General features: G+C 40.2%; 1 protein-coding gene across 2 annotated transcripts in view; it reads right to left on the reverse strand.

Moving 5' to 3' along the window:
• SHROOM1 (shroom family member 1) overlaps positions 1-16,297 on the reverse strand; it is a 93,054-nt gene that overhangs the window by 17,482 nt on the left and 59,275 nt on the right. For both annotated transcript variants that reach the window (XM_060765210.2, XM_060765209.2), the window contains 2 exons: positions 3,694-6,468; positions 1,884-1,963 (listed from right to left, as the gene is read on the reverse strand). In XM_060765210.2, the coding sequence (XP_060621193.2) occupies positions 1,884-1,963; positions 3,694-6,327 (2,714 nt within the window). In that variant the 5' untranslated portion in view covers positions 6,328-6,468. The remainder of the gene's footprint in view (positions 1-1,883; positions 1,964-3,693; positions 6,469-16,297) is intronic.

Below are 16,297 nucleotides of genomic sequence, written 5' to 3' on the forward strand. Positions count from 1 at the left end.
TTCTTCATTTTATTCTCAACCAAGTATAGGGTTTTATCCTGCATCAACACCTAAAAAAACCCTTTCTGTTTTAAATATATTTCTTACTCTAGACACTGCATCTTGTAAACATATTTAATGCAGTTTTCCATTTATATTCTTCTTCGGCTTCCATTCCCTGCACATTAAAGTGTTATTTCTGTGTGAGATCAGATGGTGGAGCTATGATCTCAAATAATGGGAATATTAGAAGTGGCTGTTACAGAGCCTGCCGAATAAGGAGAGAAAGACCAGCCCTTGTACATTTGGAGACATTTCAATTTTTTTCTATGGCATACTATAAAGGCCAATTTCTGGCCAACTGAGGAGAGATTCTGGGAGTTGTCATCCAAAATGGTAACTTTTCCAAGCTCTGGAATTAACTATATAGTAACTTCAACTGAAAAATTAAAATACTTTCTCAGCTACTGTTTGGTCAAAAAAAGTCTACAAGAACTTGTTGTGTTCCTGAATACATTTCCATTAAAATTCTCAAGCTTGGTGAGATCATTTGAAAGGCCAAAGTTTCCTGGCGTTTTGAAAGGGTGAAGGGAGGATTGTTTTTACATCAAGAAGCTCACAGTGATTTCTACCAAACAGGAACAGAAGGAACTTCCTTCTACTGAGTCAGAACACAGGTTCATCTGGTTTTTACTTTCCAAAACAGGAATGGAGAATGTGCTAGCCTTAAACTATGCTTTTGCTGATCTAAAGTTATCTCTTCCCCCCACCCCATTTTAGGAATTTCCCAGTCCAAAATCCCAAATCCTCTCCAACAAAATGTGTTGTCAAAGGCTTTCATGGTTGGAATCACTGGGTTTTTGTGAGTTTTCCAGGCTGTATATCCATATTCCAGAAGCATTCTCTCCTGATGTTTTGCCCACATCTATGGTAGACATCCTTAGAGGTTGTGAGGTCTGTGAAAACTAGACAAGATATCTGTGGAATATCTAAGGTGGGAGAAAGAACTCTTGTCTGTTTTAGGCAGTTGTATATGTTACAATTAGCCATCTTGATTAGCATTAAATAGCCTTGCAGCTTCAAAGCCTGGCTGCTTCCTGCCTGGGGAATGCATGCGGATAATTTCAACAGAAAGGAGGAAACCATGAAAATGAACAAAATATGGCTACAAGTATTTAAAATACTCTAAAATCAGGACAATAAATAAAGAACAACACCCAGAAAACAGGGGAATCCCAGACAAGAAATCAGGGCCAGCTAACACCTAACAAAGGATCCCGCCAGGCAGGAAGCCTGGAGGGCAATTGCAAAATTCACATCTGCCTCAAACAGACAAGAGTTCTTTCTCCCACCCTGGACATACAACAGATATATAAACCCTGCTTGCCTAGTTTCCATAGACCTCATAACTTCCGAGAATGCCTGCCATAGATGTGGGTGAAACGTCAGGAGAGAATGCTTCTGGAACATGGCCTACAGCCCAGAAAACTACAGCAACCCTCTCCGACACATTTGTTGCTGGACAGATTTCTACCAACAATGTCATATGGTAATAATGTAGTAAAGCTTGCTATTAATACTGTTTTTTATTGTTTTAATTAATGTTCTATTTATTTATTGTTTTAATTGTTGTTATATTGTTGTTATATGTAGTAGCATTGAATTGTTGCCAAATGTAAGCCATCCTAAGTCTCCCTTTGGGGACTGAGAAGGATGGGGTAGAAAAACTGGAAATAAATAATAATAAATAAATATTCCCAGACGAACTGGGGTCATCCATATGAGTATGTGGGCACATACACACTTAGCTACTATATAGCTGCCTATCCTTGTCTATGTGGATTGGCACACACTCTGAAAATCCCAATCATGTGAACAGCCTCGTGGTATTATTACATGCTTACCTGGGGTGTGCTGGATAATATCCATGGTCCTGAGTTGATAATGCTGGGCAAGTTGCAGATTCTATAGCTGTATACACATCCTGGAAATGAATAATTAATAGCATGGGTGAAAGAGAATAGCATATGAACAGCATACAATGACACTCGTTTTCACATGTATGCTACCAAGAGCACAAGTGTGATTTGGCATTAATACTGTTTCACACAAATGTAATAAAGGGTGGACAAGGCTCCCTCCTCTACCCTGAAATTTGAACACTGACAGTCAGTTGAACTTTTTTTTTAAATAGGAAGTGCGTGCAGTTGAACCATCAAGCTACTTCCTATTCCCACTAGAGCAGGGTGAGTTAAGTGCAGCCCATGGGCCACATACCTCTTCTTTGGGGCATTTTTATGATTTCCAAAAACTCCCAGAGGGCACAAAAATATTTTTTTTTGCAAATTTCTCCAAATGGTTCCTAAAAGGCATGTTTTGAGACCTCCTGAATCCCCAGTGGCTACAAAATGATTTTTTCAAAAAAACAAAACAAAAAAAAACAAACTTTTGCCTTCAAATACTGTCTAAAGCAGTGGTTCTCAACCTGTGGGTCCCCAGATGTTTTGGCCTTCAATTCCCAGAAATCCCAACAGCTGGTAAATCGGTTGAGATTTCTGGGAGTTGTAGGCCAAAACACCTGGGGACCCAGAGGTTGAGAACCACTGCTCTAGAGGGTTCAAAGACATTTTTACCAAGATTTAGTGGCCCTTTGGCCCAATATAGATACCAAAGAAGCCTTGTTTGAATGAGGGAATTATTCCATTCACAGTGGAATGGAAGTAACAAAGGTCCTTCTTGGGTCTAAAATTGCTCACAAAAGCTACACTAACAATGTCTTCCATGCCCCTGCATGTTATTTTGGGGCAAGTAAACCCATTCTTGATTTTTATGCAGAGGGAGATTAGATCTTCCAAACTCTCCTGGGAAACAAATACCACCACCCCCTTCCATAGTTCTAGAACCAGAGTGGACAGCTACTCAAGGTCGGGGTCCATATATGCTGAACTTCATAAGGCTGTATTGCTATCTTACCACTTCATTGAAATGTTCTTCATTTTACAAAACAATGTGAGTTGATCATTATTAGCATATGTAATAGAACCACACTTTCCTGCCCTCATGATCTTTATGCTCTGATAGTGAGTGGTGACTCTCCTGCCAATGGGACAGTGAATCCACTCTAAGTTTTAATGTAACTATACAAAGTGTTGAACTATTTGAAGCAAAGCACCTTGGATAACTCCATTAAGGGTAAAGGCAAAGGTTTTCCCCTGACATTAAGTCCAGTCGTGTCCTACTCTGGGGGGTGGTGCTCATCTCCATTTCTAAGCCAAAGAGCTGGCATTCTCCGTAGACACCTCCAAGGTCATGCGGCCAGCATGACTGCATGGAGTGCCTTTACATTCCTGTCTGAGTGGTACCTATTGATCTACTCACATTTGCATGTTTTCAACCTGCTAGGTTGGCAGAAGATGGGGCTAACAGCGGGGGCTCACACCACTTTCTGGATTCGAACCTGTGACCTTTTGGTACACAAGTTCAGCAGCTCAGTGGTTTAACCCACTGCATCACCGGGGGCTTGATTAAAACTTTCCATTAAATTGGAAGTTTCCAGCCAGTACTGGATCTTTCTAATAAAATTCAGCAGAGCGATCCATTTAGGACCATAGAAACAAGCTTTCATATTAGTGACAAAAGCAACCTATTGTCAATACTGTATAGGACATCTGGCACAAGTATTATGTTATATTTTAATACAAGGTACTTGAGTACCTGCACTGGAGATGTGGATTTGGAAGTCCTTTGGCCTCTGCTGGAGACAGAAGAACCGGAGTGAAGAAGCGTTTTCTCCAAGGCACAATTGCTGGCATGGCTCCCTCCAACTCCAGAGTGCTGTGATTTCGAAATTGCCATTTCAGAGCCTAGAAAACTGGTAGGTGTAAAAGCAGAGGAGAAACTTAGTGGCTCCAGGTTTTCCTCTGGAGGAGGATGTTGATGGAAGCCATCTGTATTTGATAAGTTTCTGCCAGTACCAGAATTGGAAGACCTATCTTCCACAAACCTCTTTGAATCTGAAGCCTTCTGTCGCAAAGGGGGTTTCTGTTGTGTGCTGTGGTGAGTAGCAGTAGGCCGTTGGCCAGTCTTTCGTTCCATGTATTCAAGAAGTGCATTCTGCTGTATTTGTTTCAATTCTGCCTTAGAAAGAGACCTTCCTTGACTTTCCAGGGCTTTACTTCTCACGAACCTGGTGTCCTGTTCACTTATCTCATCTGACCGGGATCTTGCATTTTTCTTTTTCCATGATGCACTTTGATCTCTCTGATCTTCTAACTGGTTTAGCTTCTCAGGTTCAGAATAGGAGATCTTCTTTTGTTCTATAGTAGCCCTTTTTCTTCCCCCAATTCGAGTGGTTTGTGGCTTTTTTGATTCATCATCTCTTCTAAGGTTTTCTAGTGGTTTGAGGGGAGGGATAGGTTGCGAATCCTCATTAGTAGTAGATAACGATGAGGACCTGAGATGTTGAATGGATGGTCTTGACGTAGGTCTTGGCTTCAACCGGATAGGCAAGCTCATTTGCAAATCTTTTCTCTTGAAAGAAGTTTCTCTCAGGACTTTGCTTTGAGCAATTTTAAGTTTTTCTCTATAGTCATTCTTGAATGCATCATCCACTGACAATGCAGGGCTCCCCACAATTAATCTTCCATTCGTGCTGGTAGTATCATCCATACAGGTGTTATTGTCCTTTGGTATTTCCGCTGGTGCTGCTGACACTGGGCAATTGCTCCTTGGAGATTTTCTAGAGAAGTCTTCTTGTTCCAGAGCTTTATGAGGTTTGTGAGTCATAAAGTTTGAATTTTTCCCACCAGAGAGGTAGTAAAGCAGGGGAGTTGTCTTTCTGTTTATCTTTATACTGGCAGAGGTGGGCTGGGATTGACTTTCCAATTGCTCTAACAAATGTTGGTTTGGAAAATGAACAGGCTCCAATGTTTCTCCTTGCCTTGAGTTCATAAGGAGGTCAGGGCTGCTATTATTATCCTTTTCTTTTGCTTTTCTAAACCCATTGAATGGCTGGGTTGCACTGCCCTCTGCATCCTGCTTGTAACAAGATACGGTGTTGGTGGTCTCATAAATTTCCCTATGACAAGTTTCCATGAAATTCAGACCATGAGAAGGCACTTTCTGCATTCTCATTTGCTGTTTTAGAAGTGGATGCCAAACATCTCTGCTGTTTTCTTCATCAGAACTGAAGGAACATTTCTTTTCATCGTAGTTCTTAATTATCCTTAGAGTAGCTTCATTAGGAGGAGATTCGTCAATGTAATTTAAGATTGAACTGCATTTATATGTCTGTTCCAAACCTGAATGATTCTCAACTCCGGACGGGTGAAGAAAGTCGTCGAGCTCTCCCTCTGGTTTTCTGGATCCAGCCTGGGAGCCTGGCAAATCTGCTTCTGCGAAGGGTGGTTTGTGTACACTGTAGGAATAAAAATACTGTTTGTTCTCTTGTGTATCATTAACAGCATTGTGGCTGGCTTGCAAGGAAGGAAAGGACTCAGAGTTCATCACCTCGGGAATTTTATAAGCATGGATTGTATTTTGAGCCCACAAAATCTTCTCAGAAGAATTAGGTCTCATTTTTTCTTCCAGCATTGCAGAAGGTTTGGTGAAAATGGGAGAGTTGTTTTTCTTTGTGACATATGGGTGGGTAGAATACCAGATATTGTCCTTTTCCATGATTAAACTTTCAGTTTCATGGCTAGAGAGCCAATAATCATTGTAACAGTCTGCTGGGGCATCAAATGGGGAGCCTTTGCTGGGATTCTGTACATACCCTTCTGCTTGTCCACTCAGGTCAAAACAAATTGTAAGAGGTTGATCTCCATTTCTATTAACTTTATAGCTGTCCACTCGAACTGGTGGGGATGGTGGGGGAGGAAGAGGAGATGCAAACCTGGCCAGTGGTGACTGTGTCTGATATGGCATCCCATGGACAGGAGCACTTCCATATATTTGGGTGTGGCCAGTCCTCTCCAACTTGTAGTGGCTGCTCTTTCCTGTTGTCTTGTTTTCATACATTTGTCTTAGCTCAGCATTCATTGCAGTGGGATTATAAATACCTCTGACATATCCTGAGTCCATATAGGGTGGCTGGTCCGGAGGCAGAGGGTCATCTTCAGTGTAGCCTAATGGGACAGGATATTCTGGAAGATTGGAGCCCCCTGAGAAAGAACTGTATGCCGAGTCTGCTTTTCCAGGAATGTGCAAGAACTGGTCTATGCTACCAAGTGGTTTCTCTGCTGCAAACCTGCTGGCATCACATGGAGAGACCACAGGCTCCAAGAGCTCCTCTATTCCTCGGCCATGTATCAGGCTCCATCTGGAAACTTCATGCTCATATGAAGACATCTTCTCCCCTACAAATTAATCCAGTCCTCCAGAAAAGCAACTGAGATGCAATGAAGACTTCTTCTGTCTTCTGGCCAAGAAGTTGCATATTGCTTTGTTTCACATGTCACTGCCACATTTCATGAGCCTGAGGCATGGATCCTACAAAAGAGAAGAACTAATTGAAAAGCACTCAGTGGAATATCATCAGGAGGGATCAGCAAAAACATTCCTGAATGTGATATATTTTTAAAATGCTTATATTCAGTACAGTCTCTTGAAGACAAAGTACATTAGTTTTTACCTCATAATAACATCCCAGCACAAAAATATGAACTTTGACTAAATATATCTCCAAAAACCTCACCCAGAATTCAGTTGCTAGTCCCAGCTATCATGGACCTATTGAATCAACAGCTGAATAACTCAACATTTAAATAAATCCCACTGATTCAGAAGATATATTCTATTTGGGACTATAAACTACATTTAAGCCCTAGTGCATAATCATTACTAATATTGTACTCGTTGATGTTCATACTTGATAGAATACTGGAAAACTATGAAATATGAACAGAAGTAAATTTTCTGTTCTGAAACTGGGAAGCACTTGAGATTCCCACAGTTCAAAGAGCCTCCCATGCCATCTCACCTTGCCAAGTGTTTGCTCTCTTCCTCCACAACCACTATAATCTATACTCCACCTTTTCCCCCAAACTGGGACTCAGTGCTTACTTACCCAACACATGCTCCATTCTTTCATGAAAAGGAACCTCAGTTTTCCATTTCACTTTTTGCCTTCTTTCCATTCTTTTAAATTTAGTCTGAGGCTAGTATGAATGTGCTGCAAAGATATCATGGAAATCTTCCATTTGCTATGTGAAGCTCTCCCCCCACTCCTCAGACACACTTTTTTTTGTGTCAGGACTGACTTGAGAAACTGCAAGTCACTTCTGGTGTGAGATAATTGGCCATCTGCAGAGACATTGCCCAGGGGACACTTGGATGTTTTTCCATCCTGTGGGAGGTTTCTCTCATGTATCTCATATGGGAAGCTAGAGCTGACAAACAGGAACTCGTCCCACTCCCCAGATTTGAACCACTGACATTTCAGTCAGCAGTCCTGCCAGCACAAGGGTTTAACCCTTTGTGTCACTGGGGGCTCCGCGCACATACATAGAGAATGCCCAAGAATTATAATGTGGAAATCATGTGTACAACTGCACCATTGTTCTGCAACACACGAACTCTGCTAAGTTACAAAAGAAATGCAGAACGCTGCTGGGAAGAAATGAGGAAAGCATGAAAGGATGGTGAGAAAAGGATAGGAAATGCCTAGATCAGGGTGGGGAGAAACTTGAAGAGAGGAAGATGCCCTGGAAATGTGGTGGGAAGGGCAAACTGGAGGTCACCAACCAAAAGTATATGGAGATTCTTCTAGGAGATGTTTTCAGGGTCCCCTCAATGCTAGAAATACAACTGGATATAAATCATGCTCCTAAGATGAGCTCAGGAATTTGCTTTTTTAGTACCAGTCTCACAAAAATCCACTCATGGTTAGTCCAATCTTTTGTTATATTTCTGCAGTATAATTTACAGTAGAGTGGAAGAAAAGTACATTGTTGCTAGTACTGCTAAACAACTGTAACTCAGATATCCTTGCCAATTTACTACAGAGATCTACGTGCATATACTGCCATAGCATATAAAGACCTGATAGTCTAAACACAGACCATCCTTGAGTGAGCTCATGGTCATGACATTCAGGTACCACAAACAGAATAGGGCACACCCAGTTTCTTGCAGGGGTTATTTTCTGTATTACAGAAACCCGATTTGCAATTAGGTTTGGCAGATCTCAAAGCCGAATCATTAATCTCCAGTTTTCATGGAACATCTCCATGTGAGAGAGAAGGGTACAAATATTCAGTTTTGGTGGGCTCATTTCTAAGCAAGAAGAAAGGATTGTGTGCAAATCTTGAACTCAGCTAGGAGAACAGGAACTTTCTACATTATTGTCTATTTTGTTTATGTGATTTATGATTTATATTGTATTGATTGTTTCTTGATGTTTTATTTTATTGATGTATTGTGGGCTTGGCCTCATGTAAGCCGCATCGAGTCCCTTGGGGAGATGGTAGCGGGGTACAAATAAAGTGTTGTTGTTGTTGTTGTTGTTATTATTATTATTAAGACGTAATTGAGTTGCTACTACAACTTGCAGACTTTCCAAGAGAAGCTACATATTTACCTAGTTAGCTGTCTCCTCCAATTTGTTGTATATCAGCATGTTCAGCCTGTGATTGTGTCTGATGTTCATGCTGGGAATGGGAATGATGTTCCTGAGGGTGGGCCTGAGTCTGTTGATAGTGGGGATGAGGGTTTGTCTGGGCCTGAGTTAAGCTCAGATGAGATGCTTGAGCTGTCTTTGGAAGATTCAAAAGGTCACATTCCTGGGAGAGGCCTTTCACGGTCTTTCTCAGAGCAACTGTCTGGAGATGATTTCCCAGGTGCAGAAGTTAATGAGAGTCAAAATAATGAGAGTGTACATAGAAAGCAAGGCTTTTGTAAACAGTGACAGAGCGTTTAAGCACAAAGAAGATCAATTTGTTTACAGGAAAAAAGATAAAAAACCATTTATCTGGTTAAAAGGTCAAGCAAAATGCTTTCCTTTAGGTGTGGGGATCTGGAAAAGCCTTATATTGAGTAATGGGAAGAGTTGCCTCAGTTGGGTCAACATTGGAATTTTGAGTCTAGCCTTGCTCTCAAGTGTTCTTAGTTTCATGTGCCAAGCTCCTGATTTATGTATTGGATTTTTCATGTTGCCTTGTTTCATGGATTCTTCTGCCTGTTTCATGGATTTATATACCTATGAACCTTGTTTTGCCTTGATGGACTAAACTTAGTTTTGGAACTTTACTGGTTTGCTGATTTTACTACTTTGCTTACTTATATTCTTCAATAAACTGCTTGCTGGATTGTTGTAGGTTTTTCGGGATATATGGTCATATTCTAGTAGCATTCTCTCCAGATGTTCTGCCTGCATGTATTGCAGGTATCCTCAGAAGTTGTGAGGTCCTCACATCCTCTGATAATGCCTGCCATGGATGCAGGCAAAAGGTCAGGAGAGAATGCTTCTAGAACATGGCCATATAGCCCAAAAACCCTACCACAACCCATTGATGCTGGCCATGAAAGCCTTTGACAATAAACTGCTTGCTGATTTTATCAAGCTGGTGTGGTGTCAGAGGTCAGAGGTGTTTCTGCTCTGGTGTATGACACAATCCCAACTATTGTACTCAACCTTTGACTCCACGGCATCCACTTTCTGGCTAAAAGCAAGTAGAATGACAGTATCATAGCACTGGGTGGGAGTCATAGTCATACTAATTGGTTAGCTACATTAAATGTTCCTTATGCTATGTGCCTAAGGAAGGACTAAACTTTTCACTTCACTTTGATCTGGAACCAACTCTTCAGCTAAGATTTATGTCTCATTTCCAAACAGGGAAATTTTATATGTATGTGTTTGCACATGTCACGTGTGAATATCTGTTAGTAACTCTTGTTGGTACTTAATGCATAACACTTAAAGATATCACCAAGAACCAACCCTACTCAGATTTGGCCAGAAAACCTCAAGGCCTTAGTCAATCCTGAACAGGCAACCCTATTTGCAGCCCAAATGTTTGTGGTCTAAAGCAAGCCTGAATGTTTCCAAGTTCTGATTTCTTGCATAGCTATAATTTAAACTGTATAATTGTCAGGAAAACATTTCTCTAAATATATAGGTAGAAGGTTCAAAGGCAGTGTGATTCTAGTAGATCAGATTACTTTGTCATGGAGAGAAGTATTTTCAGAACATCTGGTTTGCAGTTGACATGTTTCAGTACGGTATGTTAATATTTAGCTACTTTATGGCATGAAGAGAGAAGGATTTATATAAAAAGCAAACCTTCGGAAGATCTGGCAAAGACTGCTAGCAGAAACAATTTAAAGTACAAGGGTTCACAGACAGTTTTAATGCCTATCCCTTTCTAAGGCCTTATCTACACTGCAGAATTATAGCAGTTTGATTCCACATGGCCCAATGTTATGGAATTCTGGGATTTGTAGTTTTGTGAGATATTGATTCTTTTCTGTCATGGAGCTCTGATGCCACAACAAGCTACAAATCTCAGGATGCAGCTATGTCAGTTAAAGTTTTGTCAAACTGCCATAATTTTGCTGTGTGGATGTGAAGCGAATGAGCCACAATTCAAATTTCCTTTTTTTCATAGCAGCCACAGGTTGGTTCAATATTTTCACCTAGCTGTACACCTGAACCAGGGTCATTTCCTGACCAAACCCATCCCAGGACATAAGAAGTACCGGTGGTCTGAACTGGGCACAGCAGAGCTTGTCTTGCCACAAGGAATGGTGCATTGCTTTACACACTTGTTTTCCAGACCTGTATTTGAGTTTTAAGTCACAAGGAGACTTGAAAGAAATGGGGAGACCCTACTTGTGTCAAGGGGATTAATCAAAAGCAACAATGCAAACCATCACCAATCATAATAATAAATAATAAAATAATAAAAAATAAAAATAAAGAAGATACAAATCTCATACCCAGTTAAGATAAAGGTTTCCCATGTCGTGTCCAGTTGTGTCCAACTCTGGGGGTTTGTGCTCATCTCCATTTCTAAGCCAAAGAGCCGGCATTGTCTGTAGACACCTCCAAGGTCATGTGGCCAGCATGACTACATGGAGTGCCTTTACCTTTCCATTGGAGCGGATCCTATTGATCTACTCACATTTGCATGTTTTCGAACTTCTAGGTTGCCAGAAGCTGGGGCTGACTGCGAAAACTCACGCTGCTCCCCGAATTTGAACCTGTGACCTTTCGGTCAACATGTTTAGCAGCTCAGTGGTTTAACCCACTGCACCACTGGGGGCTCCCAGTTACATGGGAAGAAACCCCATTTAATTCAAAGGGGATCAAGGGTACACATGTTGGGTTGAACTGTTCATTTTTAAAAATGGAAATGCCACTGATCCCAGTGGGAGAATTCCACACCTGCCTAAATCTTTTGGAATCATAATCTATGCCATTGGAAAATATTCAGCTTTTCCTTGATTGGTTACACTTCTGAAGGTGAAAAAAAAACATTCTTTGTGTTATTTCTAGCTGGGTTTCCTCTCACATATCCCACCCATAGATATTTTTCAGTGTTTATTTTGTCTGCAATAGCCAAAAGAAAGCAACGGTGCAGTATGCGTTCATCACAATAGGCTTTGCATAAGAAAATGTCCTGGCAGGTAATGCCCACAGTTTCAATGTGGTGTAGAAATTGGCTCCACCTGCAAAAAACTTCCTTTCCTTCGTGAAATTAATCCAAGGAACTACACTGTTTGTCTTCAGATGTTGGACAGACAGTGGTAGGAAGTAATTATTTTTAGTTGCATTGTTGCTAATCTCAGCAGATAACTTTAGTTTGGTCTTACACAAATGGAACAGAGCAAAGCCTTCCACTGCCCTTAGAGTTTTGCTTTTAGCTGTGTTAAAAAGAAAGGCCTGGCTCCAGCACTACTAAGTTTGAGTGTCCAAAGGAGTTTGGATCTGTCGTTGGGTCCAATAGTAAGAAATACATTTAATTTGTATCATTGTCTGGGAATAGGAACTGCCATTCCCAAACAACACACATTAAATGTGTATGAAGCTGTGAGGATCAACCATCTAAAGATATAGCAGTTTAAACATTGGACTACAACTCTCAAGATCTGAGTTTAAATCCCCACTATGCCATGGAAACCCACTGGGTAACCTGAGAGTCACCATAAGTCAAAAACAGGGTCCCAGGGCAGAGTGGAGACTGGATATTGGCCAGAGGACTCACAAATATCATCTGTAGCTTGTGAGTTTTAGATAAATAAAGAGTGAAAAAATTATGGCAAGCCAGCATGAAACATGGAAGGCATCGGAAAACACATGGTTATGTCAAAATAAAATATACTGGTTGCACTACTTCAAGCCTGGATCTGTCCTCTTCCAAGGTCAACACAGAGAAGGCGGGTGTTCAAGGTCTTAAGGATTCTGCATCCTTTTGGGTGGTGATGGGATTTATTTTAGGCTCTAGACAGCAGAAGCTTAAAAGCACATGCTGAATAAACCATTTCTAATGCAATTACACCAATCATGCCAACACCAATACAATGAAATTCATTATCTAATGGTCTACAGCCCCCCATCAACAGCAGATATAGATTTATGCCTTGGTTGGCTGCTTGGATGGAAGGCATTCGCTGCTTTAGTCACTTAATCTTCCCTATTTTTTTATCAGGAAATTTGCTCCAAGACTGTGAAAAGAAGGACACAAAGAATGAAATTCCAGACACACCATCCATACTGAAGATAAAGTACTCTCTAAGCCACAAGACATATATCACAAAAGCAGGCGAGTAGTTTGGCCTGGCAGGGTCACTCACCAGCCCTCAGGCATTCTGACAGTAATGGGAAAAGCAAGCAGCAGCTCCAAGGAGCTCTGTCCCTAGAAATATAACACGGCAGGCACTGGAATTTAAATCTGCCAAGGGTTTTTAATAAATAGCCCACTCTTTTCTGTGCTGAATAGGTAGGTTTTGACAGCTATATACAAACATTCCTTATAAACAACTGGATCTCCTTGCCAGCACAAATAAGCTGTGCCCCTTGCAAGCACCTCTTGACAATAAATAAAATAAAATAATACAAAAAGGCAAGGCAAGCAATTGGATTTTTGGAGCCTCTGATACAGTGCCTTCACAAAACTTCACTGCAGCCTGTATAGACTCTTAATACACCAATAGACTAAGGCCCCCTCTACACTGCCATTATCAAAGCAAATAATCCAGATTATCTGCTTTGAACTAGATTATATGAGTCTACACTGCCATATAATTCGGTTAAAAAAATCTGGATTTTATATAGCAGTGTAGAAAGGGCCTCATATAACCCAGTTCTAAGCAGATAATCTGGATGATCTGATTTGATAATCTGGATTATATAGCAATATAGAAGGGGCCTCAGACTGTAGTCAAAGTTGGACCTGAAAAATTCAAGGCAATATGTGAATGAAGCAGCGTCTCTGCTGCTCTTGTCTTGCCTACTGCTGCTAGAATTATATAACTGGAGGATCCTCCAAGGGCCTCCCTTCTACCATGCAGTAACAAATAATCAAAGTACTCCTGATAGATGGCCATCCAACCTCAGTTGTAAAACTTCCAAAGAAGGAAACTATACTGAGGCAGCATATTCCACTGTTAAACAGCTTATATTGCTAGGAACTTCTTGGTGATTATTGTATATACTCGAGTATAAGCCTAGTTTTTCAGCCCCTTTTTTAGGCTGAAAAAGCTCCCCTCGGCTTATACTCGGGTCAAGGTTATTTATTCTTTTACTCTGTTATTAGTATTATTTTATTATATTTATTATTTTACTCTATTATTATATTTACATTATTTTGCTCTATTATTATTATATTTATTATTTTGTTTTATTATTATTATTATTATTATTATTACATTTACAGTATTTTACCCTATTATTACTACATTTATTATTTTACTCCATTATTACTGTTTTTATTGTATTTTCATTATTTTGCTCTATTATTTTTATTATATTTATTATTTTAATAATAAGTACATTTACATTGAAGGAGATTAGAATAATGGATTTAATAAGAGTTGGACAGTCTTATCTTACAGTTTTATGTAAATATTCAGAAACATTTAGCCTATCGATGCCTCAATTAATGTAATTTTATTGGTATCCATTTTTATTTTGAAATTGACCCATAGTGGATGCATTTCCCACCCTCAGCTTATACTCGAGTCAATACATTTTCCCAGTTTTTTGTGATAAAATTAGATGCCTCGGCTTCTATTCAGGTTGGCTTATACTTGAGTATATACGGTACTTTTATCAGATCTATGTCTCAAACTGTGAATATGAGTGCAGTTTCTCATCTCCTTTTCAGCTCAATGGATGCTGTTCAGAAGCAGACAGAGGTTAATGCCCAGTTTCACAGAAAAAGCTAAGCTAATAGATACAATCTTCTGTATGGACACACATTTCTGTGTAAAACATGAAAAGCGAGGGAGGGAAAGAAGAGGAGAGATTGAGACTGGATCTGCACTGCCCTATTTCCCAAAAGCTGATTCCAGGTTATCTGCTTATCACAGATTATCTGGCAGTATAGGCTCATATAACCTAGTTCAAAACAGATAGTCTGGTATCAAATCCTGGGACATAAGGCAGTGTAGATCCAGCCCGAGAGAAAGGAGGAAAGAGAAGCCAACTGGGAAATACCTCTCTTTGGACAAAAAGAATGCACAGCCTTCCTATTCTGTTTCAAGGGCAGTTTGGGTATCAATCATCTTGAGCCAAAGGGAATGTGGATGGCAGCCAAGCTGGGTAACCCAGGCCCGGGTGGAGAATAATTACAAGAAGTTCATTTATAAAGTGGAGCTAATGTAGATTTACAAGAAACAATTAAAAAACCAGTCAGCTTTTAGGAGGGAAAAGGAGTGAAGCAGACTGTTGGTGTCTGGGATGGAGGGATTAAATTCGATTTTTATGATGCAAAGCAATGCTGATGAGAAATGGAGTTAATCAAGCTTCATTTAAAACGGAATTGTTTCACTGACTTTTGAAGGATTTTGCTGTCAATAAGGCTGGACAGATCCAAATGATAGTTGGAGGTACTGTCGAAGGATTTCGTGGCTGGAATCACTGGGTTGCTGTGAGTTTTCCAGGCTGTATGGTCATATTCCAGAAGCATTCTCTCCTGATGTTTCACCCACATCTATGGCAGGCATCTTCAGAGGTTTTGAGGTCTGTTGGAAACTAGGTAAGTGTGGTTTATATATCTGTGGAATGTCCAGGGTGGGAGAAACAACTCTTGTCCGCTTGAGGCAAGTGTGAATGTTACAAATGGCCACCTTAATTAGCATTGAATGGCCTTGCAGCTTCAAATGCTTTGTTGGGAGGTGTTAGCTGGCCCTGAATTATTCTTGTTTGGAATTCCCCTACTTTTTAGCATTGCCCTTTATTTACTGATGTCCTGATTTTAGATAGCTACAGTGCCGTATCACGCAACACTGCTATAGCATTATGTTCCACTTCAGTTGCCATTGGAACATCATAGGTAATCCTAAATTTTCTGAGTTTAGGAAGAAGAATTTAGACTTCTCAGACAAGGAGTTGTTACTAATCTACGAACTCCAGAATTCCACAGGATGCTGCCATGGCAGTTAAAGTGGAATATAATACTTTAAGTGTTAAACCTGTTGAAATTTATGAGATAACATCACTACCTTTTTGTTCAACCGTACACTTTCATTTCCCTAGCCCTTTACAAATCCTCTGGAAGAAATGCCCAGACTTTGTTCTCTCTGAGTACATACTGTAGAATTGGAAATAGATCCTTAGAAAAGCTTTTTGCATTTATAAGTGAAGTGATGAAGCCAGAAGCTTCAGGCTTCATGTGTTTTAAAGCCAGTAATCATTGCACACAGCCTAAGCTGCTTTTACACTAGATAGAAGGCAGCACATTCGCATCCTGAAAAGCCAGCTAATGGTAAAATAAATAATAACACTGTTGTTTTCTTTAACCATGTTTCGCTGAAAAGCACCACAAAAAGTTGCCTCCTAGCAATGCTCTGGTAATCTCATAATACAAGCCACTGGGATAATTTCAAACACTCTGGGTTGTCAGTTAAATCTTCTACCAAGACAAGAATGGGGTGAGAACATCATGAGAAATGAGTCAGGAAAAGAGCTGATGGAGCAAAGACGCTTTTTGAAGTAGCTTTTGAGGGGATACAAGCAACTAAGAGTAACTGATGTCGAGCCAAGACACACACACACCCCCAGCAAAAGACTGAACTGTATAACAAACAAAAGACTGAACTGTATAAAATGTGTGTTTTATCTGTACCATGGTAATAATAACATAATAATAACACT

The sequence above is a fragment of the Anolis sagrei genome, chromosome 2 (genome assembly GCF_037176765.1).
Source record: "Anolis sagrei isolate rAnoSag1 chromosome 2, rAnoSag1.mat, whole genome shotgun sequence".
In the NCBI taxonomy this organism is placed as follows: Eukaryota; Metazoa; Chordata; class Lepidosauria; order Squamata; family Dactyloidae; genus Anolis; species Anolis sagrei.